The sequence below is a fragment of the Clytia hemisphaerica genome, unplaced genomic scaffold, assembly GCF_902728285.1.
Source record: "Clytia hemisphaerica strain Z4C2 unplaced genomic scaffold, Clytia hemisphaerica genome assembly, whole genome shotgun sequence".
Classification (NCBI taxonomy): domain Eukaryota; kingdom Metazoa; phylum Cnidaria; class Hydrozoa; order Leptothecata; family Clytiidae; genus Clytia; species Clytia hemisphaerica.
Window position 1 is genome coordinate 959,990 of NW_027103334.1, and position 27,890 is coordinate 987,879.

General features: G+C 33.5%; 4 protein-coding genes across 6 annotated transcripts in view; 1 reads left to right on the forward strand and 3 right to left on the reverse strand.

Annotated features, from left to right (window-relative positions):
- Positions 1-679: 679 nt before the first annotated feature.
- On the reverse strand, positions 680-10,237 carry LOC136816966 (peptidyl-prolyl cis-trans isomerase-like). The gene is made up of 9 exons (XM_067073310.1): positions 10,124-10,237; positions 9,647-9,742; positions 9,186-9,313; positions 8,986-9,049; positions 8,618-8,680; positions 3,082-3,241; positions 1,772-1,828; positions 1,184-1,319; positions 680-892 (listed from the first exon to the last, which is right to left on the reverse strand). The coding sequence occupies exons 1-9, from the start codon at positions 10,202-10,204 to the stop codon at positions 760-762; spliced, it is 918 nt and encodes a 305-aa protein (XP_066929411.1). The 5' UTR covers positions 10,205-10,237; the 3' UTR covers positions 680-759.
- LOC136816956 (putative transporter svop-1) lies at positions 4,315-5,822 on the reverse strand. Its single transcript, XM_067073301.1, has one exon. The coding sequence runs from the start codon at positions 5,742-5,744 to the stop codon at positions 4,377-4,379; it is 1,368 nt and encodes a 455-aa protein (XP_066929402.1). The 5' UTR covers positions 5,745-5,822; the 3' UTR covers positions 4,315-4,376.
- Positions 10,238-10,774: 537 nt separating the features above from the next.
- Positions 10,775-17,806, reverse strand: LOC136816974 (protein DENND6A-like). Of its 3 annotated transcripts, none has more exons than XM_067073329.1 (2): positions 17,752-17,806; positions 10,775-12,656 (listed from the first exon to the last, which is right to left on the reverse strand). In XM_067073329.1, the coding sequence occupies exon 2, from the start codon at positions 12,652-12,654 to the stop codon at positions 10,969-10,971; it is 1,686 nt and encodes a 561-aa protein (XP_066929430.1). In that variant the 5' UTR covers positions 12,655-12,656; positions 17,752-17,806; the 3' UTR covers positions 10,775-10,968. The 3 variants fall into 3 exon arrangements, with proteins under 3 accessions (XP_066929430.1, XP_066929436.1, XP_066929422.1); XM_067073335.1 differs by lacking the exon at positions 17,752-17,806 and adding an exon at positions 16,003-16,112; XM_067073321.1 differs by lacking the exon at positions 17,752-17,806 and adding an exon at positions 15,934-16,112.
- A 691-nt stretch (positions 17,807-18,497) lies between these two features.
- LOC136816074 (protein MMS22-like) overlaps positions 18,498-27,890 on the forward strand; it is a 43,144-nt gene continuing 33,751 nt past the window's right edge. The window contains exons 1-6 of the mRNA XM_067072509.1: positions 18,498-18,607; positions 18,990-19,056; positions 20,151-20,270; positions 20,423-20,487; positions 20,592-20,673; positions 27,114-27,313. Of these exons, the coding sequence (XP_066928610.1) occupies positions 18,529-18,607; positions 18,990-19,056; positions 20,151-20,270; positions 20,423-20,487; positions 20,592-20,673; positions 27,114-27,313 (613 nt within the window). The 5' untranslated portion in view covers positions 18,498-18,528. The remainder of the gene's footprint in view (positions 18,608-18,989; positions 19,057-20,150; positions 20,271-20,422; positions 20,488-20,591; positions 20,674-27,113; positions 27,314-27,890) is intronic.

Below are 27,890 nucleotides of genomic sequence, written 5' to 3' on the forward strand. Positions count from 1 at the left end.
AAATTAGCCAAAAGTGCAAATATATTATGGCACGGATTGTAGGGAAAATGGGCTACCTCCATGAGTTCCCATGTAGGGACACAAACAAAAACACTAAAATAGTAGAAAATTCAAAAACGAGTCCCACGTAAGGTCCATTTTTCGAACCTCAGCGGAGCACCCCCGTCAGTCGGCAAGGTAGTATACCCCCCCCCCGGATTCACAGTACCCTCCGGATCCAAATAATGAAAGAATGAATAAAGAAAATGAGTACACGGTCTCTTAACCACGCCTTTGTGTTGTGCATCCAAGTTAAAAGTAGGCACAGATTTGAAATCGTTAAATTTTAGCTGACATCAAAAATATTTTTTATTTATATTACCCCATTCAAAAGCATTATGCAAACTGTACAATTTAAAAATTTTCACAATAATATCTTTACACGCTATTTACAACTGGTTGCGTAATTTTGACTTAAACATTTTCGGTTGAGAAGAAATATTTACTATTAAAAACAACTCAAAAAGCAGCATCTCTGAACAGTGAACAGAGTTAGTTTAACTGGAGTTATAAAAGGTCATCTAAAATTGTGAGATCAATTTAAGCTTCTAAACTACTACAGTGAAGCCAAAACTGAAGCAAATTGTCTACGAAAAATGTTCAAAGATACTATATACTTTGTGCATGACATTGAAATTTACGTTTTTGTATGTAATCAACCAAGTTCTTCATAAATACAGCTTTGAAATTCTTTGTATCATGCAGGATCCAAATGAATCTTCACATGGAATCGACCCATTTCTTAATATCAACCACACCACAATTGCTGATTTTGCAAATATTGAGTGGTCGTTCATTGTAAGTGTCGAGTGCTTCCATTTTCGCTAACGTATCCAAACCTTCAATCACTTGCCTATTTGGTGAAAAAGTAGAAATACATGGTAGAAAATAATATAGTTGTTTGGTAGAGAGATTTTTGATGTGCTGTTAAATGTGTTGTATGTCACTATGAAATTCCACCACCATATCAAAACTTTCCCTCTTGGGAATTACCTCCTCAACACAGAGGTATATGATTTTTTTGAAAGGCCAATTGTGCTATAGCAAGCAATTTATAAGTAATTGTGCTAGGTAAGAAACGTTGTTTGTGACGAGAATTCTGGAATAAAATCGACCGAACAAAACGGAGACAGGGGTCGCTTACCCAAAAGCAACATATTGGCAATCCATCCAAGGGGCGGGTTGAAAAGTGATGTAGAATTGTGAAGAATTGCTGTGCCGCCCTTTATTCGCCATGCCGACGATGCCACGCTTCGAATGTAATACTGAGTAATTTTCATCTGCAAACAAAAAATTAAATTTCATTCAGACTTGAAAAATAGAATAATGAACGAACGAACGGGCTGCTACTTGTTACCATGACACTGAATATATCTTGAATAAAGCATTTACGTGCTGCGATAACGCAACAGTTGAATGTTGAAATGTTTCATTTCATAGTCTTCGGGAAAAGAAAGGCACTTGACTGTGAGTTATACCATTATTCGTGGTTTAAGAAGCAAAGAAAAAAAGCGGAAAGGCGCCAATGCCTGAAACCAGGGGTTCGAATCCCCATTCCTTTCAGTGTTTCGTTCAGTAAATACATGGCCGAACCGGCTGGCCTTGGACCCCGTGAACACAATCAAAAGACCTGCATAAAAGTCCTAGATTACTGAGGACCATTCACTTGAAATGTTGACTCCACCTATTATAAAAACGTCCAGTTATAAGAAGAAAATAAAGTTAAGTTTACCTTCAAATGTTTCTCCATAGATTGACCAACCATTATCACCGCTGCCATGAATGATATCTATGATAGAAGAAGATTTATCCTTTAAAATTCTTCTAAAATGGTTTTTTCCAGAAAAAAATTGAATATGTAGGGTGGAGGATATAACAATTTTCAGTGACAAAGTAACTTTTGGCCCCCTCCCGGACAACGGGTTTTACCCCCAAGCAAGCATCAGTTGACCCCCCGGACAACCCAAATCACCCCGGACAGAGCAAATTTACCCCCCCGGACAATATATCCTCCACCCTCTATGTACGGACATTTTCTGGAAGAGCCCAATCTCTCGGATGGGAAATGAAGTCACTTATTTTCCATCTTAAACGCGTGACACGCGTGGTTTTCACACAAACACCAGATTGAAAGTGAAGTCCATCGCCAGATTTCGAAAAATATGCCGCATGAAAATAAAGGAAGCGCTAGATTCAAACGGTCATCCCAAAAGCGTTACAAATTTTGTGGTTTCACTTTTTCTTGATTGAGAAAGGTTAAAGATTCTTCTCTAGCCTTTCGGGCTTTAAACTCAATGGGTTAAAAAACCCGCTCCTTCTAATGTTCCGTTCAGTTAATAGATAGCCGAGCTGAATATCCGTGGATCTTGTGAAAACAATCTAAAGAATGTCGAAAGTCCAAATATTCTAGGGCTAGTGGGCTTATCCACGTAAAATATGATGTAGAAAGTCAACGCTTTTAAGGCAACGTTCCACGACATAGTAGGGGGAAATCACTCGACTGTTTTAGTCAAAGTACGTGTTTTACATTTTTGGAAAAGTAAAGGGTAGGGGAATCAAAATAACTTGGGTGCCAATTTTTTTTCAGACGAGTGTATATGATGTATATGATTTCTCTACCTAACTCGAGATCTTGAGCTTCAAAAAGTGCAAAAAGTGGACAAATTAGCTGTTTCTGGCTGAAAACACTATTTTTAAGGGTTAATATCTTGAGTTAGGTACAGAAATCACCTATACTCACAATATATCTCTAATCTTAACTTTTTGAAAGCTTTCCAAAAATATACAACAGGTCTCTCTTTTCTAAAGCTAAAATTTTCATTAAATTTTGACCCTATGATTTTTACCTGAGGCCGTCAAATTTGTCCGAAAAACACACCAAAGTGTCCGAAAAATATTGGCACTTATGTTATTTTGATTCCCCTATCCCTTAGCTTTCCAAAAATGTATAACAAGTACTTCGACTAAAACAGTCGAGCGACCTAAAAAAATTGAACAAATTCCCCCCTACTAACAAGCACTAAGGTGAAACACCGACCGTACCTCCACCTTGTATCCAGCCATTCTTGACCACCCTATGGAAGACCGAATTCTCATATTTCAAATGCCATGGTGTAGGATCATTCTTGATGACGGATTTGCGATCACCAATACACAATTGTTTGAAGTTGGCACACGTCGTTGGCACCATGTCGTTGTACAGCTGACCAAGAAGAAAGGAAAAACATATTGAATACGGAAGAAAAAGAAATTTGAAAAAAGCGCGCATATTGACCCAACAAATAGCTATAAGTTCCATGAAGAAGGAGAAATTGAAGACCAGAAAAAACTGAAGCATAATTTGGAGCATAATTTTCCAGAACTTGACGAAAATTAAACCCAAAATAAACTAAGACATCTAGAACTTGCATTAGTTAAACTGTGACTTGAATTTCTCGTTTTCCAATATTACAAGAAAGTCAGCCTCAATTCTGGCTAAAAAAATTGAGTGGAAACAAATCTTGAAAAGAAAAGCGTTCAGTTTTAAACGATGACTTTAAAGTAAATCCAGTAAATACAACTATAGAAAAATTCATAGGCCAATTAATAAACGTTAACTGGGTTAAGTTAGAGGTATAATTTAACGATTTCTGTGTACCTTATCGGCCCTTTTCACGCCGGCCCTAATTTAACGCCGGCCCCTTTTACCCCGGCCCTTATTACGCCACAGCCTAATTTTGGGCTTACGCCAATTAGGGCCGTTAACCACGCCAAAATTTGTAAAAATGGCTACTTATGCTTCAAATTAGTAAATAATGACTAGAATTTACATTAAAATGTCATTTTTCAGTAGTAAACTGTTGAAAATTCCATCGAAAATCACTGATTTCACTGAAGTTTTTAAATAAAAGTAAAACAATGCATAATTTTTATCTTTGAAACCCTTTAAATTGAGAAATAATGACAAACAATTAACGCCGCTTTAAGGTTAAAATTGCAAAATCTTGGCCCTTTTAACGCCGGCCCTTTTAACGCCGGCCGATAAGGTATATGCGTGTCTTTGGTGAGAATTAGGTGATTAAACAATTACTTTCTACACATGAGCACGAATTCAGAAGTCGTATCCTGGGATATTCGAGAAAACAAGATGTACATAGTTTTCTTGACGAGCTTTTACATTTCCAAATTATATAATAAAATGTTTACAACAGTAAATTCGACTTATCCATTGTTAGATATCTTGGTTGTAAAAAAGATCGTTTGTAAAAATTGAGGAAAGTTTCATTTGTTGTCGATATTTTTCATATGATTTGCTAACCAATAATTTTATCAACAAAATTTTAACCAATAGGGTAGGTCTATTTCAACTTTTTATGAAGAGTTTCTGGAAGCAATAGCAAACCAAGCAATCCAAACATACTTGAAACTGCCATCAAAACCAACACAAAAGTATAATGCGTGTAAATCAATTGTTGAAACAGTATAGGGGCTATTAATGATGCAATTTTCCATACGGTAGCCGCTATTCCAGTCCCCGTAGCACGTGTGTTTGTTGGGAATAATTCAGCTGCGTATAGAAATATAAAACAACATGCACTCAATGCAATACCCGAAGAGAAGAACAATAAAAAGTATGTCACCCCACTGGGCAAGCACAGTAACTGGCTGCAATAAGTCATTGCCAAAACCACAGCATTGAAAGCCATTAAAGGTTTACGCCCGATTTTCTCGGCTAAAAAATAACCAATAAACGTACCAGGCAATAGTCCGAGATTGACATATAAAGAGCCCATAATTTCAGTATCGGTAAGTGGGAGACACGATGGTATTAAAGCGTCACTTTCAAGAACTTTACATGTATTTTTATGTTGAAGTTTAAAATTTATCAAAAATGGTAACCCATAGTAGCTTATAAACATAGGGACTCCGAGTAAACATAATCCAAGCAGTTTTTTCCAATGACTGGTAACAACTTTAACGTAGCCTTGACTGTGATAGGTCGTCGAAGTTGTGGACGTGGCTCTCAATTGGGCGTTTTCGGGCCAAGGCTGTTTGTTAGTTCTCGAAATATCATCTAAAATATTTAGAATATCTTTGGTCTTTTTTTGAACTTGTAAGAAGCGGATGGACTCTGGCAACCATAACATTGGTGGCACCAAAATAACACAAGGTAACATAACGACAACCATATAAGTTCTCCAATCATATCTGTTTAATGTTCCATAAGAGACAGCTATACCATATAAATTTCCAAACAAATAGAAAACATTCAACCATAATATGCTTAGTCCGTGATCGGCACTCGTAGTATATTCAGTATTATATACAATACATATTACCATCAGAACATTAAACAGTGTCCCAATAAAGAAACGTAATATAAGATAAAAGAAAAACGATGGGCTAGCTGCTGACATCAATGTGAAGTATATAGTAAAAACTGTAGCCATAATCAGAATCATTTTCCGGCCATAAATATCGGCCATTCGGCCCCAATACCAAGAGCCGACACCCTCGCCAACAAGAAAGACAACAGTGATCAAAGTCAATTCGGATGAAGTTAGTTCCCATTGGCATTGTAATGAAGAGGCTACTTGAAAATTTATGAAATATGTAATTCCCGAAGGAAACATACTCAAAGTTGCTAGAAATACTACTTTGATTGAAAATCTATTTCCAGGTGTCAACGACTCTATGAAGTCGCTGGCAGTCCAAGTTTCTTTCATTTCTCATTTGTTAGTTTTATATGCGTGTTTGTGTCAATAAACAACAATATAAGTGCTCTCTTTTACAAGCTGCAAGTTGCTTTATTGACCACGCTAAAAATGCGATGTTGAAATTTCTATAATGAGGGCTGTTAGTAATTAAATTCGGAAGCCATTAAGATTTCACAATGAATTGCAGTAATAGAAAAATTACATCTATTGATCTATTTCTTAAACAGCTATGTGTTGTTCATATTCATTCATACAAATTTCAATCATCTAAACCACTGCATTAAAAACAATTTTCGTGAAGCAGCTTTAAAACCTCTCTTACAATCTGCAAAATCAGTATATAATACGATTTATAAGATCACGATAGTATTATTGATTTCAATTATTGATCATTACAGAACATGGGTGGAATCAGGTTTCCATGGAGAAAGTAATAGAATGTCATTACTTTGAGTGTAGAATATATAGACACTAGGTAGCATTCCCGGTGTCGATGTCGAGACGACTCTTTACAATGATAATGAAGCTTGCTTCGTTTCGCTTCGTTTCACTTATTTTTAAGAGAAATACATAAATGATCTCTTGCTTTTTTCAAAAGTAACAATAGTTTTATTGCATATTGAATGACACATTATGATTAAAGGATTTTCCTGTATTTTCCAAGGAAAAATATATAGAGAAAATGTCTTGTATTTTCTAAGGGAAATAAGATAAACATATTTTTTGTATTTTCCAAGGAAAATCGACCAATACAATTTCTTGGATTTTCCAAGGAAAAAATTACATAAGATAATTATAATATGTTTCAAGATAAAAATTATCTAAAGCAATGTTTTGTTAGTTTTACCAAGCTGACTTTTCGAGAAAGGTTAAAAATGGTAGAAGATTTAAACAAATCGAATCGAGAATGCCATTTTTTCAATCTAGTGGTAAGGAAAGAAGATCTTGCATTGCTAAAATCTGCCACAATCAAGAGCATCTTGTAAAATTATTCTTAAGCTAGGAGTAGTTTACCCATCGTGGCTAGCCATCGGGCGTAGACATTCGAGGGTGACTTTAAAAAGATTTTGAATAGCTTTGAAAATTAGATATTTAAAAATGAAAAAGAAAAAGATAATGGGTGTTCAGTTTCAAAATGCTCTTAATGAATGCTCAAAAAAGAAGATTAGAAAAAGGAAAAAAAAATGTTTTTACGGTTTTCATTTCAAGGCTGAAAATTGACGAATTGAAAGAGCTATCCAGAAAAAAAGCGCAAAAAAGTATTGCCATGTGCTTAGAAACCGCTAGCGAAATAGCTTCATGATTTAAGCGTATTATAATATAGATGACGAAATATTTTATGGTACGGAAAGACATAAAAACTAAGCGTTTGCTACTAGCGTTACATTTCTATTAATGAAAATTAATATAAATATAATATCACGCAATGGATAGCAAGAATGACCATACATATATTTCGTCATATAATTAATATCAACCACTGCTTCGGAGAGAATGGTAGTTATACAACTGCTGTGAAAAGAGACTAAAATGACTATAACTTTTTCGAATAAGATGGCGGTTTTGTGCTTGTTGAAAAGATAATACGGAGTGGAATGTTATCAAAAAAGGAAATAAATTAAAAGATCGAAAAACGAAGATGAAAAATGAAGAAGAAGAAACTCAGCTTCTCGTAGAACAATGCTATGATCTTCATTTTTATATCAGAAATTCTTTAATCTTAGAACTAAATGCGAAAAAAAATTCATGAAATTTACATTCAGTCAAATAATACAGCTCAAAACTTTGCCCTGGTTAACTTGAAAAAGGACTCTTTTTTGTTGTTTTTTAATGATTTTTAAAGTCAATAAGTGATAAATTTTGGACAGTTATCTTTCGATGGAACAAATTTCTTTGAACAATTCTTTTACATTGATGAAGATCAAAGAATCACTCATGTAAAAATTATAATAATAGGACTATTATTGAAGAAGTTAATTTTCTTCTTCTTCCTTTTAAATCTTCATTTTCCGATATTTTTTAAGTTTTTTCTTTATGATAATATTCCACTCCTGTTTGTCTTTTCAACAAGCGAAAAACAGCTATCTAATTCGAATTCTCTATCAAAAGTTATAGTCTTTTTTGTCTCCGCTGCAAATTATATTGAGACAGACTTTAATTAACTTTATGATTTACACAATCACTGCAAAACGCTTCTTTTAGATGTTCCATAACCGATGGATTACTTAGGGAGGAGATTATTAACCATGTACACTCTATATAGCTCCATACATGATCTCAATGCGTCAAGAGAAGTTGCACTTACTCAGATTTTGTGAAGTCGTTGTAATGATGCGAAAAACTAAGTAGATATGGATTTTGCGGATTTACCCGAAATAGGCCAATTCCAAAATTTATTTTTTCCGCTATTCGCCATATTGAATTCCAACTAAATTTAATTTTTTTGTATGTTCGACCATACACCAAAGTTTCACTGGTATCCTCCAATCTAATGGCTTTAGTAAAGATAGCTCAGCTTTTAAGGATTTCGAGTTGACCCAATATGACCCAATAAGTATGTACGAGACAAAAGGATAATGCGTATATATATAGACTATGCTATAGTCTTAAAACAAATCACTTTCTAAGAAATAAGCCCAAAGCCGAAGAAAATTTGCAGACGGTTTTTTTTACCGAAATAAGTTTACAGTCGTTAAAGTTTGCCTGTCGTTTCTTCGAAACTTTCCCGCTGATTTTTTTCCGTATACGCCGCCATAGCGCCATATTTTCCCGCCTTTATTATCACTGTAACGGACGATAACATCGTCTAATGCGTATGTCGCTATTATGAAAGTACTGTCAAGAATCAGTAGGACGTCAGTTTGTTTATAATTATTACTTACCTCAATCAACATTTTACCGATCTCTTCTTCACCAACTCGAATATCAAAATGAACAAGATCATGCTGTAAAAAAAATCAGAAGTAAATTCTCGAAAATTGAGCTCTGTTACATTTAAGGTATTGCCATTTTGCATCAGTGTGCGAAATTTTATGAAAAATTGTCAACTACAGCTCGGAAGATTCAAGAAAAACCGTTTTTTCGGCTATTCTAGCGATTTTTAGAAAGTTCCAGGTGCAAAAATCAGTTTTATTGACAATTGAATCATACTTGGTCGTGGGCATTGTTCTCCTCTGGAGAATGGACAAAGGTTAATTCATGGGACCATTGTTTCAATAAGACACGTTAATATATATATAGGATTAAGTACCTTTCTTGATTGTAATAGTTCCTCGTACTCCATACGTGCCATTGCTTCAAATAATGGTTCTGGCCTGTTTTTAAAGAAAATAAATCTTTCATTCAAGTACATAGGAGATCTAGGTCATCAAAATATTCCCCCTTCTTTCTGTCAAAAGGCTTCATTCAATATTAACTGCTTATATTAACAATTCTTTCAGTAAAACGTACCTAAGGTCTTTGAATTCATAATGTTGTGAGCAAAATATGATAAAGTCGTCGGCTCTCCCAACAAACTCGTTTCCATTCACTGTTACCAAAGTGGTTTCGGTGTATGACATTAACGATCCTCCTGAGCTCTAGAATTAATCAAATAGTGAAATATTCTATTGTATTAAGATTTCAAGGTTTAAAAAACCTTTTTGGACAAATTAAATAATGTAGATTCCTGCGATCGGCGCTGTGCAGTTTTGAATTGATTGATAAAGTTTTAGAAAAAAGTAATCGGGCAATATGATGGATACGGATTTTTTCGGAAAGTTTGACTCTAGATACCTTCGAATGGTTTTCCGCGATTATATTCTGAAGCTTAGCATATAAGATGCGTGTTATTTGAAACCTTCAAAATGGTAAACAAAGAAACAATTTAAATATACAAGTTCTCTAGTATTAAAGCCTTCCCTAAATTATACCTTCTTGTAGTCATCAATAAATTCAAGCCATTCATGTTCGAGCATGGATTTGACAATAGGTGGGTCTACTTCATTGGGTTTCTTCTGATATGAGCCCTGCAAAACATTACAAATTTTAAAGTAAGTTTGATGAAACAAAACTGCATCGGTGAGCATTGTCTACGAAACGAGTGCCTCCATTGTCGAGGACATATCATATTCAATATAAGGCTATGATGAGGATGAAACACTACGAAAAAAGACAAAAAGACAATAAACAAAAAAAATCACAAAATTGTAAGTTTTAAAGGACCAACCTAATAAATTATAAATCTATTTCTAGTAAAAATTAAATCTGCTAGTTGACGTTGTCATTTGAGATTCACAACAAAATATTTCTTCGGAAATCAAGTATCGATCGGAAATCAAGTATCAATGAAAGTAAGTTTACATCACCAAAAAAATAAATTATCATCAAAACGAGATAAAATGTATCACCTCTGCTGTTACTTTAGCTTTATGGAATTTCAAATCGGTTACCATTCCATACACCCATATCTTATGTTTTTCAGCACCCATTTTCCTTTGTACTTTTTATTGTTTGAGCTAAAAAAGTAAAAAAAATTATAATATAATATTTTAATTTCAAAACACACGAGAAATCGGCTGCGCAAGGCATTTCGAAGGGAAAGCTATAATAAAATTATTCAATTTGTGATTGTGGTAGGAATGTAGATATAAGTAGTACTATAAGATTACAAGATTGGAAATCAGACTGAAAGTAAAAAAAAAGATATCAGCGATAAAACGGATTCACATAAAAAATTGCCATAAATGAGATTGGGATTGGGACTGGGACTAGGATTAAAAAAGAAACGAGGCATAATCAAACAGTATTCATTTTACTATCGGTGTTACAACAGAAAAAGCAATTCAAAAAAATTCTGATGAAAAAATGAAAATCATGCTTTTGTGTTAAAGAACAATCGTCTAAAAAATAACCTATATGCTGTAAATAAAATAAAATTTAGACAAAATGAAAAGCTTCTACAAAATAACTGATTAGATTTTGAGATCAGAATTCAATTTCATATCAGATCCAATGATTGAATTTTACAAGTTTCTTTTATAAACGAAAGGTAGATCTTTAGATTCAACTCAAGTTTACCTTATCTAAATTGAAATCAAATGAAAGATATAAAATTGTTACATTGCAAACCCTTTCAAATATGCCATTAAAAATTATTAATAAACTATTATATGATATATATAAAAATACTAAAAAGGTTAATATCAAAAACTAAAATTGGGATAGAAACTAGAATATTGAACCCTATATAATTTTAACTTCTTCGAATCATTTCTTGTAAATCTGGAGGTAAAGCTGCAAGTATCTTTTGCGTTTGCAGAAAAATATCATGCTGTACTTTACTTGAGATATGTAAGCTTCTACACTTTTGTATTTTTAGTTTCATTTGAGTATAAAGGTCTACCAATTCAACTTCGTCTTTACTTTTTAGGAATTGATCAAGATTGGCTGTTGATAATGCTTCTAAATGAAGAATCTCCAACTTCTGATTGACCTCCTTCTTCTTCACTTCAAACCAAGATTCAAAATTTGGAGAAGAGAAAAATTTTCTATACAAAGCTTGCCAATTTCCTTTCATTTTTGATGTTAATTGAGGTCCGTACTGAGGTAATGTTTGAATGAACTCTTCAATATTAAACCTGCGAAGCTTAGGAGGGCTTCTCCAAGGTGATATACTACGTTGTAAGGGCATTAGACTTCCGATATACCTCTCAAGAGGAATCATAAAACTTTGTGTCAATTCAGTCATATAGTTTCGTACGATTGCATTTTGAACTTCTATTGGTCTTGAACCATTAGGGTTTGTCTTTTGAAGTTGCTTCAAAAGAGTTTTATCACGATCCAAACATGGTTTATATTTGGTGTATACTCCTGGTTTTGATTCTTGAGACTTTTTATTTTTCTTGTTCATGCTTAATGAGGGCATTTCACCAATCCTTAAAATATGTGGCCACATTTGCAAAGTTTTGGCAAAAAACGGATTCGTTACACCCAAAATAATATTGGGCGGCGTATGAGTGCGCCCAGTATATTCTTTAAGTTCACTATCATGGATTGTAAAGTATGGACGATAATCACAAACATATGGTAGTGGGCTTATCAAGCTAATGAGTGATTGAACACTTGCTGAACATATTCCTGGAGAAGGAGCCATTACAACCAAGGGCTCAGATAATAACACTAATTCCCAAAGCAAGTGCAAATGTGTTAAAACTTTCTCAAAACAATGAAATAATCCGGCTTTATATCCACAATGAAAAAATGATGATGGTTGAATTTCCTTTGGTAAAGTCTTTTTGACTGGTTTAGGTTTAATCTTAGAGACATTTATGGGAACTTTGACTTCAATGACTTCTCCCATGACTGGCAGGTGGAGTGATTGACCAGGGTAAGGACACGGCCAGCGATCTATTTGATAGCAAACTGTTTCCAATGCAACTTCACCATTTTCAAAAAATTCAGGAGCAATAATTTTTGCTAGATACAAGTATAAATCAATAAATGGAAGATGTGATAAAACAACAAGTGATTTTTGAAAATAGCCACGTTTGATGGTTGAATCTTTGACTTGTCTGAATGAGACACATCCATAGTAATGTTGAAAATCTTTCTTCAAGGCTGCATCAAGATGCCTTGAAATACTTCTTGGTGTTTTTTCAGATCGTATTCGAAAATGGAATTGAATATCTCCCATGCATCCTGTATTTGAATCAGGGAAGGAAAGATAACAAATATTTGACTTTTCAGTTTCGGTAAGTGTGTAGTGCTCTGGATAAACTTTCTCTATCACTTGTCCCAATTCAAGATCAAAAGTAACAACACAAATACAGGATATCCATGATGAAAAACTATCCCATGGAATGGACTGACTTCTTTCTAGAGCTGAATGCGAGCTGTGGTCAAAACTTTGTGATGAATGGCCAGAGAATGCAGATGCCATTCCTAAAAGAAGAAAAATAGGACTACTTATGTTTTTTGTTATTTTTATTTCAAAACCTTAGTCAAGCCTGGATGATTCTTGGGCAAATAACATAAGCAAAAACATATGGTACATTGAATAAGATATTATGTGTATGTGAGCTGCTGCAAATCATGTGGCAATCGAGAAGAATCACTCAGTCATAGATCTCTTGCACTCCACAGTAGGAAACTCAAACATACAAGCATTCATGAAAGATTTACATGCAAAATATCCCAGTGTTTGTTAAAAGTAAATTCTCCCAAGAACCAATGTCTGTAAGAATACTACTACAGCACCTGACCCTGAGAATGCAGGTGAAATTTGAATCAGACCTGAAAAATGTAGATTTGCACATTAAAAAACATTGAACGTTTTCAACGTTTGAACTCTCGAAGTCCTTTCCCAGGGGTTCGTTTCATTACTTTTGAAAGATAGGCTTTTTTTGGTCCTTTAAGTTGACTTCTATTCTGCAATAACCCCCAGAATGTAGGATTGGTTTTGTGGCTTTTGTACCTTAAGTTGATAGATTTTTGCGAGTAGACATTTCCCCTTTTTCAGCTTATTTCTTTCATTTTCCTTTTTCCATTTTTTTAATTATAATCACAATTTTCTTTTCGTCTTTAACATATCAAATAAGGGTTCAAATTATAAATTTAAGGAGCTTCGCTATTTTCCAAGCGAAGCGAGGTAAAAAAAGTAGCACTGCAGGCAAAATTTTTTCACTGTTTGCGAAGCATTTTTAGTATTTTGCGATGTTGTTTGGAAAAAATGCAAAAGTATCTAAAATGCATTTCTCAAGAAAAGCGAAGTAAGACTTGAAATAAGAGGTCGTAGACAAAGCAAAGTATGGTGAAGTTTTGAAGCAGCAAGTAGATAAAGCAATCCATAAACGAGTGACGAAAGTAGCGAAGTAGCAAGTAGATAAAGCAAGAGATAAACAAATGAAGAAAGTTGCAATGTAGCCAGATGTAGCTAGTTGATAAAGCAATAAATAAACGAATGAAGAAAGTTGCGAAGTAGCAAGTAGATAAAGCAATCGATAAACGATTGAAGAAAGTAGCAAAGTAGCAAGTAGATAAAGCAATAGATAAACCAGTGACGAAAGTAGCGAAGTAGTGAGTAGATAAAGCAATAGATAAACGAATGAAGAAAGTAGCGAAGTAGCGAGTAGATAAAGCAATAAATAAATGAGTGAAGAAAGTAGCGAAGTAGCAAGTAGATAAAGCAAGGTACAAACAAGTGAAGAAAGTAGCGAAGTAGCAAGTTGATAAAGCAAGATACAAACAAGTGAAGAAAGTAGTAAAGTAGCGAGTAGATAAAGCAAGATATAAACAAATGAAGAAAGTTACGAGGCAGCAATCTGATAAAGCAATAGATAAACAAATGTGTGAATAACAAAAAAGGTGTTATCTAATAATTTTTTAACTTCGCATTTTTGAGTTAGGAAATTTTTTTTGGTCGCTAAATCTAAAATTCAAAGCTATAATTCAAACCCTGCTTATATCTTTAACATATTCCTATTTGAGACATTCCTATATAGATTGACACAAAAAAGATGACATATTATAAAAAATATGCACATAGAAAGGTGTCATCGGCTCTCTTTCGAGGTCTTTGTTTGAGCTAATAATAAGGCAAACTTCTTTCTTGGATTATAACTGAAAATATCTTCAAATAACCTTTGTCCGTCATCAGACCGTGCGGTAATCTTTGCCCCCTTCAATTCCTAGATAATGAATAAGAGAGGTGCCCTTAGCTAAGCTGTGCTCGCGAACGATAAATTTATGTTTACTTTTCTTGTATATTTTAGTGGTATTTATCCAATGAAAAGGATGTTGACAAAATATGCATGGCGCTGACAAAATATGCACAGCATCTGATTATGACAATTGATAAATATGTCAATATCGATTCAACGCCCGTTAAAGAAAATAATTTGTAAATAGTTCTTTATATCCTGAAATTTAGAAATATGAGCAAAAGAGAGTCAAATTTAATATTTGTTTTCTATTTAGATTATATTAGGTAAGAATATGGTAAATTTTCACGAAAAATATTTTGCGATGGCAATACAGAAAGCAGAAAGGCCAGACCAATTGATAGTTTGGTTCATGTCCTCCGACCGACTGTAAGATAAGACTGCTGGATTTGAGTCATGTGACTTCTCAATTGAAAAACCCGCACGGAATAAAATAGAAATACAGGGGGTCACACTACTGGCTACAAAATTGAAAGTAAGCAATTAAGGCCAATATTTTTGGTTTTTCTGAAGGATAAAAAGTATATATAGGAAGCTTTACTGAAGAAGGGATAAGGCTGGGACTATTTATTTAAAAGATATGGACAAAAAAAGGCACCTTTTTGGGTGATAATTAAGATTTTACTTAGAAACTTTAATTCTCTTACCCCCGTCTCAGGCCCCCCTGATAGGAGCAAGAGAACCATGTTGGCCATCCCTATTAAAAATTTCAGATCAAAACAAACAAGGAATTAATTCCTGTAACTCAAAGAAAATTAGAAAAAGCTGATCATTGACAAAATCTACCCTAGGCGGCAATCAAAATATGTTCCATTCGGGTCCTATAAAACATTTTCAAATCCAGTCGGTCGGTCGGTGGTAAATTTTGTCGGATTTTTATGATCTAGTAAATCCTGATGAATCAAGTCGGCAATCAACAGAATGTTATGCCGCCATCTTTAATTTGCCAAACTAAATGTGCGTGCGCATGTGTTAAGGGGCCGTCGACATTCGACTTTTGAATTTTTTTACTGTTTTACAGTCCGCCTAAGCAAAAGCATATTACCATATACTACCGGGCCACTTAATCGCGCCATCCAGTCTACAGTATCAAAAAGCTTTAAAGTGGACCCCGGGCTAGCCCGAGTGTGGCCCGTGCGTGGCCCACGTGTGGCCTGAATTCTCGGGCCAGCTTGGGCCATACTCGGGCTTTACGCAAATTCCAATAAAAGTTTTGGCCCGAGAATTCTCGGGCCATGTCGAGGGTCGTACGGTAAACATAACATTAAATTCCATCAGCCCACAATAAGCAATAGAACAATTTTTCAATGGCCGCCATACATAGAAAAAAAGTTCAAAGGGGTCAAAGTTCACGGAAAAATGAAACATTTGGTTTGATGTCAACCAAAGTTGCGTGACTTCTGGAGTCGCTAGCAACAAAGGACTAAGCAGCAGAGCACGGCGCCAAGAAAGATCTAAAATATACAAAATGAAAAATAGCTACACAAATGTAATCTTACCCAAATAGAAAGAAACGTCAGACCAAGAAGGGTCAAATTACTTGTTAGGGAAGCACATAACTATCTTACAGTGGTTAGGTAACTTTTAATTACTGTTTTCTCTCTTGGTGACCCAGACAAGCAAAGGAATGTCCAAAAATATTTCGTGTTGTGAAGTCTCGCATCATAACAATCACGCCATTTTGGGTTGGTCTAAAAAGCAGGGTAGCCAATTGGGGTAGCCAATTGGGCTAGGTTGTGGGGTACCTAAATATTTTACAGACCAGAATAGAAATACCGAAAATGAATGCATAGAACCACATTTTACTGACCAGGGAGCATGAATCTGATTGATACTTAGATTAATCATGTATGATTCCAAAGATAAACAAAGATATAAATTACCACGTGTTAATGCACGAGGAGTAAGAAATAGAGCTTCATTATAATAGAGCTATTTCAAAAGACCTTTTGTACCTATTATAAGCTGCCATATTTAAAAATTTTGAAAGGAATTAATTGTTTGAAACATCTAAACATAATTTAAATTAAACAATAGATTCAATAACAAAGGATTGTTAAGATATGACAAGATTAGAGATCATATGGCCTAAAGGCGATTCCAAAGCTATTATCATCGAATTACAGCTTCATAGAAATAACAATTAAAAACATAAATAAAATCTAAATCTAAAATATTAAAAACTGTTTTGTATATATTTTTTATTCGGGTCTGTAAAATTTCAATCGAAGCCAAGAAGGAAGACAAAATGGCGCCAGGTCTCTTGAGAAGTAACAAAGTTCAGTACATTTGGAAAAAAGGCTATTGTGGCTGAAGTTCGAAAGGAATCTTAAATTTTATTACATGGAATCATTAACAAGATGTTGTAATAGTTATTTCCACATTAAACAGGTTTCAGATTTCAAAAGTTTAGGCAAAAAAGAGGTACCCCATAACCTAGCCCAATTGGCTACCCCATTGGCTACCCTGCTTTTTAGACCAACTCCGCCATTTTGAATTTGAAGCGTATGCTTTTTAGTCTTTTAAGGACCTAGCTACACTACATTCTCAATCTTTATGTAGTGAAAACCAGGTCATAAATCAGCGCGCGAAAAAAACACTTTCATTTTCTTCTCGATTGGTCGTGCAGTGCAGAAAATGCAGATGGTTCGACCATTGAGTTTAAAGCCCGAAGGGCTAGAGTTCTAACCTTTCTCAGGCAAGAAAAAGTGAAGCCTTAAAAATGCGCTGCATTTTTGAGAACAGATTGAATCTAGCAGTTCCTTTGTTTACGATTGATATTTTTTTCGAAATTTAGCGGTTAATTTTAGTTTCAATCTGTCATTTGTGTAAAATCCAGGCGAGCCGCTCAAGGCCGCACTTTAGCCATTCGGGTTTATACTTCATTGGGTTCGACGTACCGTCAACTGCTCTAACTTGGGACGATTGGTCGAAACATGGGACTGGTTGATATCTGGCCTGTATTTTCACTTAAGTTAAATCTCTTTGACAAAAAATTAGTTTTGATAACTTCACCAAGTTTATTAATCATACTTTCTTTCATAACATGTCACGCTAACTTTCACTAATAGCACTTTCTTTAAAAACTTTTTTGTTTTCATTCAAAATGACCTGAAGCCATGAATGATTAAAAACTCCAACATTAAAACAGCATAACACTGCATTTATAACATTTCTATTTCTTTTTCAGATTCCTAACAAACTTCTCCCCTTTTGTTGAAATACCCAGTACAACAGAAATTGTACTGTAGGATCGTCTAATATCGACATGCGTCTTCTAATTTCGACACCGGATCTGTAAAATAATCAAAACAAACCTTGAATGAAATTCTTGGTATCATTCTTATCGAAACAAGTTCATCCATCAAACTAGAAGTTCAATAAACATTGCAATTCTTTCAATAAAAAAAACAGCAAAATTATAAGCAGTTTCACACAACACACGAAACGCATGCAAACTTTGAAACTTCCTCGTAACTTTCTTGTGTCCATCATTAAAATTTTACAACTTTATTATGCTTCAAGTCAATAAGAATAATTTGCGCGCTTATTCAACCTGGTTTCCCCGTCCTTATTGTTTATTGCAAGCACGCGCTCTAGGCGCTAAGAGGCCGCGTCAAACTTCTAGGCGCCGCACCTAGCACACCCGGTCCCTTTTCAAATTCATAAGGAAACCGTTCTTTTAATTATTTTCGGTTCACGGTAAAAAGGTCTACTAAAAAATTCCTCACATGCAAAATGTTGTTGTGATTTGGGCATCTTCGTTGAAAGCATGCTGATTAGTTTTTTAGTGATTACTACATCGTTAAAGTTTTCTTTTCAAATATACTGTAAGTAATAACACTTCACATTTCTCATATTATATTAAGAATCTTTGACGTGATAGGAGATTACAATTTAGTGATTGATTGATAACTTTGGTATGTATTTGTTTATGTTTGATTTTTTTTTTCGAAGACCATCCTGCAGCTATGTCGAAATTAGAAGACACATGTCGATATTAGAAGATCCTACGGTATGTATCGAATGAAACAATTTTTTCTCATCTTCTTTTTTATTTTAGTTAAATGAATATAAATTAAAGTAAAATTTTAATGGCAGAGGATTGTCATTTGAGTGGATCAGAAACTGAGAGTCTATCAGATTCATCAGAGAGCACAGAAACCTACTTTGGTAAGACCACTGACCTTTATTATACCCTGAACTAATTCTTTTGATCCCTGCTAAGGAAAATCTTCAATTGGAATTGGCACCCTAATGGTGGCACTAGTCAATAGCGGTTTAAATGCATTGAGAGCGCTAGCTTTACTTTTCTTGGAATACTTTTGATGATGAAGCACTGTTAAAAGTTAATTTTCACCATTGTGATTGCTTCTTTGCGGGTAATACTTTCAAAGAAACTCTGATTAAAGATGGGGATATAAGGGATATATAAAGGTCATTGGGTAACCCTTGGGTGACCTTTCCTAACAATTCAACTTGTAACTTAGTGAGAGTTGACATATATATTGTTTGTTTTTCAACTTAATAATTGTCTAATCTTGTTTGATTTTAGATACAAAATATTATTTTGATTGCTCAGCCAAAGATGAGTTATCATTTTTGAAAAATGGTTGTTTAAAATTGTAAGTTGATGTAAAACTCTTCAGAATAGAGATTTTTTTATAACTTGAATAGATAAATTATGAACAAAATATGATTTATCATGATCATGATAACTTTGTAAGACAGGGATTTGCTTAGAAATGTAGAATACTTTCTTGCAAGTTCTTTACCAAACGTGACCAAATATGGCAAAAAAACTGTTTAACTGATGTTTTTATTTTATCTGCTCTCAAGGAAAACTTTTTCATTTTTCCCACTTGAATTCACTCTGTTTCATCATGTGCTAAGATGAAGAAAGACGCAATGATAGGCTATATGATATAATTTTCATTTGTTTTTTTTTCGGGTTGGTGTAATTTAAGATGCACGATCTAACGATTTACGATTCACGATGCGCGATCCATGCATAAAGTATGCTGATTATTCCTAATAATTATCATAAAACATAAATTATATAACATAATTCTAAAACAATGGCACAATCTTTTCTCGCTTTTGTTCACCACAGTAAATTCATCCAAAAAAAAGAAATAAATAAGCAATGGAACTACGAATAATTACAACCGTAAAATTATGAAAAAAATTACATTGCATAATCTTACAATAGAAAGAAAGTGAAAGTAATAAACAATGCACAAGAAACATTTTTGCTCTCAGTTTTAAAAATAAATAATCAAATATAGGAATTTCCTTCTTAAAGCAAATAAAAGAATATATTGGGGAACAATATGTTTTGCGGACCGTAATGTATGAAGCAAAAAACGGATGCTCTATTATATTGATTCAAGTTATGAAAAAGAGAGAGAGTACACTTTCTTTTTTAATCTATAAAAACGCACTGAAAGCTTTTTTAAATAAAATTTGTATAATCTTACATAAATCATGTTTTTAGAAATAATTGAGTTCCAGCGAATGAAAGTTTGTAAATTGCCTAAATATTTTATCATGATTAGTATAATTACGCATGAATTAACATAATTTATGCACGGATCGCGAATCGTGCATCGCAAATTGTTAGATCGTGCATCTTAAATTACACCAACCCTTTTTTTTCTCTGAAATACCATCAGATATTTTTTCATTCATTCATAAGGTTTTAATATTTGTTTAGATTATTGGTAAATTTCAATCAAAAGAAACCTTGGAAATCCATCGAATCCTCAGAATTGTTTGGTAGAACGTTTTTCTTCCACCTTTCAGATGAGCTTTCTGATTTAGTGTCAGTTATCAGGTGCGTCAGTTTTTACTGTTTTTTTTTTAGATTATAAATCTCTTTAAAAATGCTCCTGATTACGAAAGGTTTTTTTAAATTTTTTTATTTCAAACGCCCAAATAATTAAATTAATGTATGTTGATAACTGAATTTCACTTTATTCCCTATAGATTTGGCATTTATCAGGTTATAAATGCCGCATCCAACCCTGCTCAAATAAATGCTTCTCTTCATGGTAAGTTTTTGTAAAAATAATGATGTTTTTGTGTGAATGGAATGATATATGATAGAATTTGATATAATTGAAGAATATTGATCATGTTTTCTCTTATATTTAAGGATTTGCAAAGCAATTGAACATAAAAGGCTTCAATACAGAAGTTACAAAGACATTGTTTTTCATATTGGCAAACTTAGAGAGGTATCTATTTTCCCCTTCTTTCTCTCTAAATTTTCCAAGTGATGGATTACTACTCTTCATCTTTTTCAGTAATATTTACCGTAGTTAAAATAACGTTTTTCTATATCCAACGGTGGATGTAGGTATATGTATAGCACCTTGGGATCCCTGTCTCTGTTGACTATGTTAATTTCTTTTGTGAAGGATTTTACATAGGTATCTGTTAAAAAACAGAGCATTTTCTCTTTGTACAAAAAAACTTAAACCGTTATGGTAGTAAACATAATGGTAAAATATATATTTTGAACAGTCACGTCTACCTTAAGAAAAAGTAACAGCTACAAGTAAAATGTGCAATTTTTAAAAATGTTGTTGGCGAAACCATAACTAATAACATTGGAATACATAAAACAAAGGTTAAAACAAATGTCAAAAAGAAATGATTTAAGTCTTTACGGCCCCCCAGCAGTTTGTGTGAATGGGCATTTTCGGTTGCGTGAATGCGAGAATGCTTGAATTGAAAAAACTTGTGTGAACGTGAAAATCCATTTTTTGATTGCGTGAATGCGTGAATCTGGGCTATTTTGTGTGTCAATACGCGAATTTTCCCTTTTTTTGCCGATTATGTGCAGTTTTCCCGAATTTCCAATGTTTCCCTGATTTTTCCCAAAAAATTTTCCGATTTCTGAAAAATCAGGTTATTGCGTGAAACTAGAGGAAAATTTGCGTGAATGCATGAATTTTGAAAAAAAATTGTGTGATTGCGTGAATTGAGAGTCCGCTGGGGGAGGGGGGTGGCTCCTTTACACTACTGGCCACGAATGCTGGAAAAACTGGAAACTATGGAAAAACTGGAAAAATGGCCTTTTTTCAGAAAATTAGTTGGAAAAATTGGAAATAGGTACAGTACATTTTCCAAACAGGAAAGCTGGAAAAACTGGAAAAAAAATTTTTATAGTTTAATTTTAACTTTATGTCAGGAATTTGTTAAAATTATTATGTGATTAAAGTCTATTCATGATAAGTGTGCAACTTTTTATGGACAGTTCATATAAACGTTATTTTTACATTATTTTAGGAAATAATAAATTTTTATATTCATTGCTTTACAGACTGCCAAATTTTTGAACATACAATTCTCAAAACCCTGGAAAAACTAAAAAATTTGACTTTGACCATAAATTCGACCTTTCTGAGTCTTTTTTTTTCTATTTCGCATCTTCGTCAAGATGTGTAGTAGTTTTTGCTGCCTTTTTAGGAGATTTTATAGGTTTAATTCTACTTTCATTTTTATTTTTTTGCCGACCAACCGAACCTCTTTTTTGGGTAGCTTGACCCGTAAAACAACAAATTAAATTGGCCTCGCCTAAGAACAAACTATATAGGAACATAAAACTTCGATGGCCAAAATACTAAGAACAAGTTGAGAAACATTTCAAGGTTTTGCAGAGTCTAAAATCCCTGATTAATACAAAGATTTTGGATGCTCTTATAATAAAATAATGCGTAAACGTAATGATAATCTAGCTTTAAAAAAGCTCCCTTTTTAATAATATAAAGAGAATTCGATCTCTCTATCTATTTTTTATATAATATTGGACAATATAAATAAATATAGGTAAGAGTTAATTGAAGTTATTTATTAGGGATTGCATCAAAATCAACAAGGATCTTTTAAAAACTTTTGATTGATTTCCTCTCGAGCTAATCATTAAGGAACATTAGCTATGAAATCGTCCGTAGCACAGAAAGTACTTTTTAGAGTGAGACAAATGAAAAGACAAATATCCATCGCACAGATTTGATAAGTACATTTTGTGCACTGTTTCGTGTTATTGCTGAAGAAGGATGTAATTTTGTTTGTTTTTGCCTTTTATTTTTACATCGAACTTTTGACTACAAATTCAAGAATCAACAGTAAGTTTAAGAAATCCATGGAGGTAATAAAGATAGATGGAGAGTCAATGCCTTTTGTTCTATTCTGATTTATCATCGGAAGCAAACAGCTGTTTGGTTGCTTTGGGAATAAGATGATTAATTTTGGGTATACTCGTGGGAATATTTAAGATGAATGAAAAGACATTAGATTTTTAACAAGTATTATTGAAATATAATAGCCTTGTCGTGAAAAATTGAAAAAAACTTCACATAATAAGCACAATACTCCAAACTTCTAGGGGAAGCTGTCATCGATAGATTTAAAAAAGAATTACTTGTTACGATTAGGAACCTTGTATCGATCATTTTGTCAGAGTATGAAAACCGCTGCCCACTTAGACGTGAAGATTTTACGATAAGCAACTCTCAATGTTAACAAAATGCCAGCCTAAAAATGTGTCCTTATGAAATTAATATACTCTTTTCATCTTACATCTTACATCAGTTGAAACTGTTTCGAATCGCATTTTAACAAGGATTTTCGGTAAAGTTAAGTTTTTCAAAATCAACCAAACAGTCTCTTTCTGTTCTTATAAAGTTATAAATTGATGTTTGTTGCTTCCAATGATGGTACATCAAAGAAAAGCCGCTTTGAATTGATTTATAAAAGATTTCGACGATCATTTAGGTCATTACCGAGACGTTTTCTCTCCATCTATATCTTCATTACCTCCATGAGAAATCCAATCTAACTTCTATTGTTTACATTGAAACTTACACTACTCCAGGAGTGGCCTAGACATACCCTTACAAGTAGTATATACCAATTTTTATTATGAACTTTTCATAATATCATTCCTTTGGATTTATTACCTAAAAGCCGTTTTATATTTATTTCGATAATTTGCCACAATGATAACCAAGTATAAAAATTATTGGAATGCAAGCCTCAAAATCCTGGATTCTTTATTCAATTAGAGTTTGCAAAATATGCGGTCCAATATACTTAATATACATATTTCCAATACTTGTTCTGGAAACGCTGTGCCTTTTTTTAATTAAACAATTCTATTTTGTAACCTATTAGAATGCCCCATTGAAGAATTTCGACAAGCTCAACAACGAGAGGAAATTCTAAAGAAAGTTGTTCTATCGTTTGTTGACATGGGAACAAGTAAATCATTATCCGATATTTACGAAGGAGCGTCATTAACTGGAAGCCTCAATCAAGGAACATTTATTGCATCATTGTTTGAAGAAAATTTGAAATACAAAGGTTCACTTATCAACAGAGATATTGATATTGATTGCTTGATAAATGTTAGACTCGATCTGAAAAAAAAACAGAAATGTCTGAGAGAGATCAAAGGAAAACCGGGATATGTGCAACTCCTGACCCGCTGTATACCAGATAAAGGAAATTGGTTTCTTTTTATCGAGAAAGCAAACAAATATATCCAACCAGTCATGCTTAAAAGCAAGGTAAAGGATAAATTGAATGGTGAAGAATCAAACACCAGGGAAAGAGCAGTGCAAGCTCTTTTTCTCTATCATTTCTTAAAACGAGGAATCATATTCAAAAGTATAAATGTAAAGGTTTCCGGGAAAACAAGCAAAGCTACTGTGAAACATATTTTTCAAATTCAGAAAGATGAGAAACTTTACATGAATGCCGAATTTGATTATGCTTTTATGATTAAAGTATTCTACAGACCAAGGGTCGTGTTAAAATTTCTAACAAGGACACAATACAATGTTAGTAGAGAAATATCAGAATATATTCATGTTCTAGCTAAAACATCACACGAGCAAAAACACAACATCGATACAACAGAATGGACTTATTCTTTCTCTCATATTGAGAATTTTATATTGAAATCTTTTTCAGATGCAAAAAAACTTGTTTACGTGATTTTTAAATCGATATTCAAGAAATCGTTAAAGTTTTTAGATGAAGAAATAATAACTTCTTACATCGTCAAAACTATCGTTTTATGGAGATTCGAAGATGTCAATTTGGACAACTTCGACGATTGGCTAAATGACACAAAGATTTGGGAAGCGATTGATATTTTATTTAGAGATTTACTTGTAGCAATTGAAAGAGGATTCTTAAAACATTATTTCATACCAGAAATCAATGTTCTTAAACGTTTTGACAAAAGTTTGAGAGACAATTGTCAAAAACGAATAAAAAATATCCGATCAAATTTGAAAACAATACTCCTTATTAGTGAAATAAGCGAGGCAAGAAATATTCTTGAAGAGTTGTTGTTATTGCTCTACGATGGTCGAACCTATCTAACTTTGGAGGCATTTGTCGAGATTTTAGAAGATCCATTACGCCATTTTTTATAGAATTATATATTTTATTGTATCTTTTATGTATGTTGAGAACAAAGATTTGTTTGTGGATACCCCTTAAAACCTACAACAACAAAAAAGTACCCTATATCCTGATAGAGAAAACAGTAAGGGCTGAAACTCTAAGTCTAGGCTACCTATGAATTTCTTCCCTGGGTATAGTTTTCTGTAGAAGCTGCTATGAAAATGTTTGTGTATCCAGTGTATAATAGATCCTTGTAGAGAAATAAGAAAAATTATCATATTATACCTATAGGCAAAAACAGTAATTGAATAAGCTCCTTCCTACCTTCCCAACGATACCAAACTTTTTAAGATTGAAGTATTGGTTGAGAAATAACAGGCAAATCAAAATTTAGTGCACACTTATCGTGAACAGACTTTAATCTAATATATCCTGACCTCTCGGACCTAGATCGAAGAATGATGATGATTAATTATTCAATATTGTTTAGTTCACTTTTTTCACTTTATAAATTTCCTTTCATAAGATACCTAATTTCGAGAATTTCAACTATGTGTTATAAAATTCGAAGTTATCAAAATTTTAGCGAGAATCCCTTCAAAAATTAAGTTTCTCGGACCTAGAGATGTATTTAAGGTCATAAAACCTATACTTTTTTGGTTCCTATACTTATGGCAGGTATGAAAAAAATCATTTTCTTCTTCATGATTAGACCCCGAAGAAATCCTAAGGCCCTCAAAACAAAAGTTTTAATTAAGGTTTTAAGGTGTATTTGGATTAACATACAGTTTTGAAAATATTTAGTTTCCAATGATCTAATTGCAACATTAGTTACTTTGCAGTGAATCACTGTTCAAAATTTGAGAACAAAAGGACTATTTAATTAAAAAGTTATAGGAGAAAAACCATTTTGTGGGAACCATAGACAGCGTACTTTCAACACTAAAAGGTTCAGCCTAAAATTCCACCTAAATTGTCAGATAGAGGCTACCTCTATTTTTTTACGTTTTAAAGAGTATCCAATGGTAAAGATTTTGCACTCGCCGGAAAAAAAGTACAGATTTTTTGGTGAAAGCTGGAAAAAGGTATATGTTCCAGTTCAAAATGCCTGGAAAAAGGATGTTTTTGACCAAAAAAGCTGGATTTTTCATTTAAAATAAGCGTGGCCACCCTGACTGACTTATTCTATCCTTGTGAAAAACTACTACTTTTCTCTTGAAATTTCATTTNTTTTCATCGTCGTTTTTAGGATTTTTTTAAGACTTTTTTATTTCAAATTGCTCCACTCACAAATATCTCTCCAACGATACCAAATTTATAAAGATCGAAGGATTCCTTCAAAAGTTATAGGCAAAAGAAAAAAGAGTGCACACTTATCGTGAACAGACTTTTAAATCTAATATATCCTGACCTCTCGGACCTAGATCGAAGATTGATGATGATGAATTTCAATATTGTTTAGTTCACTTTTTTCACTTTATAAATTTACTTTCATAAGATACCTAATTTCGAGAATTTCAACTGTCGCAAAGTGGTATAAAATTCGAAGTTATCAAAATTTTAGCGAGAATTTCTTCAAAAATTAAGTTTCTCGGACCTAGAGATGTATTTAAGGTCATAAAACCTATACTTTTTTGGTACCTATACTTATGGCAGGTATGAAAAAAATCATTTTCTTCTTCATGGTTAGACCCCGAAGAAATCCTAAGGCCCTCAAAACAAAAGTTCTAATTAAGGTTTTAAGGTGTATTTGGATTAACATACAGTTTTGAAAATATTTAGTTTCCAATGATCTAATTGCAACATTAGTTACTTTGCAGTGAATCACTGTTCAAAATTTGAGAACAAAAGGACTATTTAATTAAAAAGTTATAGGAGAAAAACCATTTTGTGGGAACCATAGACAGCGTACTTTCAACACAAAAAGGTTCAGCCTAAAATTCCACCTAAATTGTCAGATAGAGGCTACCTCTATTTTTTTACGTTTTAAAGAGTATCCAATGGTAAAAATTTTGCACTCGCCGAAAAAAAAGTACAGATTTTTTGGTGAAGGCTGGAGAAAGGTATATTTTCCAGCTCAAAATGCCTGGAAAAAGGATGTTTTTGACCAAAAAAGCTGGATTTTTCATCTAAAATAAGCGTGGCCACCCTGACTGACTTATTCCATCCTTGTAAAAAACTACTACTTTTCTCTTGAAATTTCATTTAAAAAAAATAACTTCACCAACAACATTCCCATTTTCTTTTTTTCCAGCATCGAAGAAGATGATTTGAATAAGACGTTGATTTTTGTCAAAGAATTTAATAACCTAATACTTTCCGTCGGATCACTGATATCAACACCACGCTGGAATGACCACAAAATCAAAAGTGATGCTATTTATCATCTGTTTCACTTACGATTGAAGTTGAAAGTATTCTTTTTGTTATACTTAGTGGTACTGAGGAATAAAGGTATTATTTATTATTATTATTATACAGATTTACAAGCTAGGCTCACAGTGGGCCTCTAACCGATCTTATTTTACACTATTCTTGAATCGTATTTTCAGGGATGGTTTTCCCATGCATCGTTGAGGTTTTCTTTGAAGGTCTTTATAGACTTTGCTGTCTTTATAGACTTTTCCCCTTTTATCGGATATCATTCATACAACTACTTTAGGTGTCAAAAATAAAATCTTCAATTTTTGATGAAATATTACACAAGGCGCAGTAGTTCGTTCTCAACTCCCATACGGAGACCTAGCTTTGATTCCCAATCAGTATTGCAATTCACTTGGCAAGTGCATATGCCTTTTGCTCAAACTTATCGGGGAAAACTTCGTCGGACGAAATTTTGGCAAAGTGACGAATATTTTTCCCCGACGAAAATTTTCCCCGGCCTTAATGCGTTTACCAACTACCAGCAAGTGACGAATATTTTTCCCCGACGAAGTTTTCCCCGATAAGGTATGTGAGCGGAATGAGGTGTCGTGCAATACATGGTATCTGGTGTTGATGCTCGTATTGATAACTGCAATAGCAATCCTGC

What these genes read in the sequence shown, in the direction of transcription:
- LOC136816956 (XM_067073301.1), bottom strand. Translation starts at nt 5,744, where the DNA reads ATGAAAGAAACTTGGACTGCCAGCGACTTCATAGAGTCGTTGACACCT.
- LOC136816966 (XM_067073310.1), bottom strand. Translation starts at nt 10,204, where the DNA reads ATGGGTGCTGAAAAACATAAGATATGGGTGTATGGAATGGTAACCGAT. An exon ending in TCGGTAAAATGTTGATTGAG is followed by an intron (nt 3,242 to 8,617) that starts GTAAGTAATAAT and finishes CTTCTTGGTCAG; the next exon opens with CTGTACAACGACATGGTGCC. An exon ending in TGCCAATATGTTGCTTTTGG is followed by an intron (nt 893 to 1,183) that starts GTAAGCGACCCC and finishes TTCACCAAATAG; the next exon opens with GCAAGTGATTGAAGGTTTGG.
- LOC136816974 (XM_067073329.1), bottom strand. Translation starts at nt 12,654, where the DNA reads ATGGCATCTGCATTCTCTGGCCATTCATCACAAAGTTTTGACCACAGC.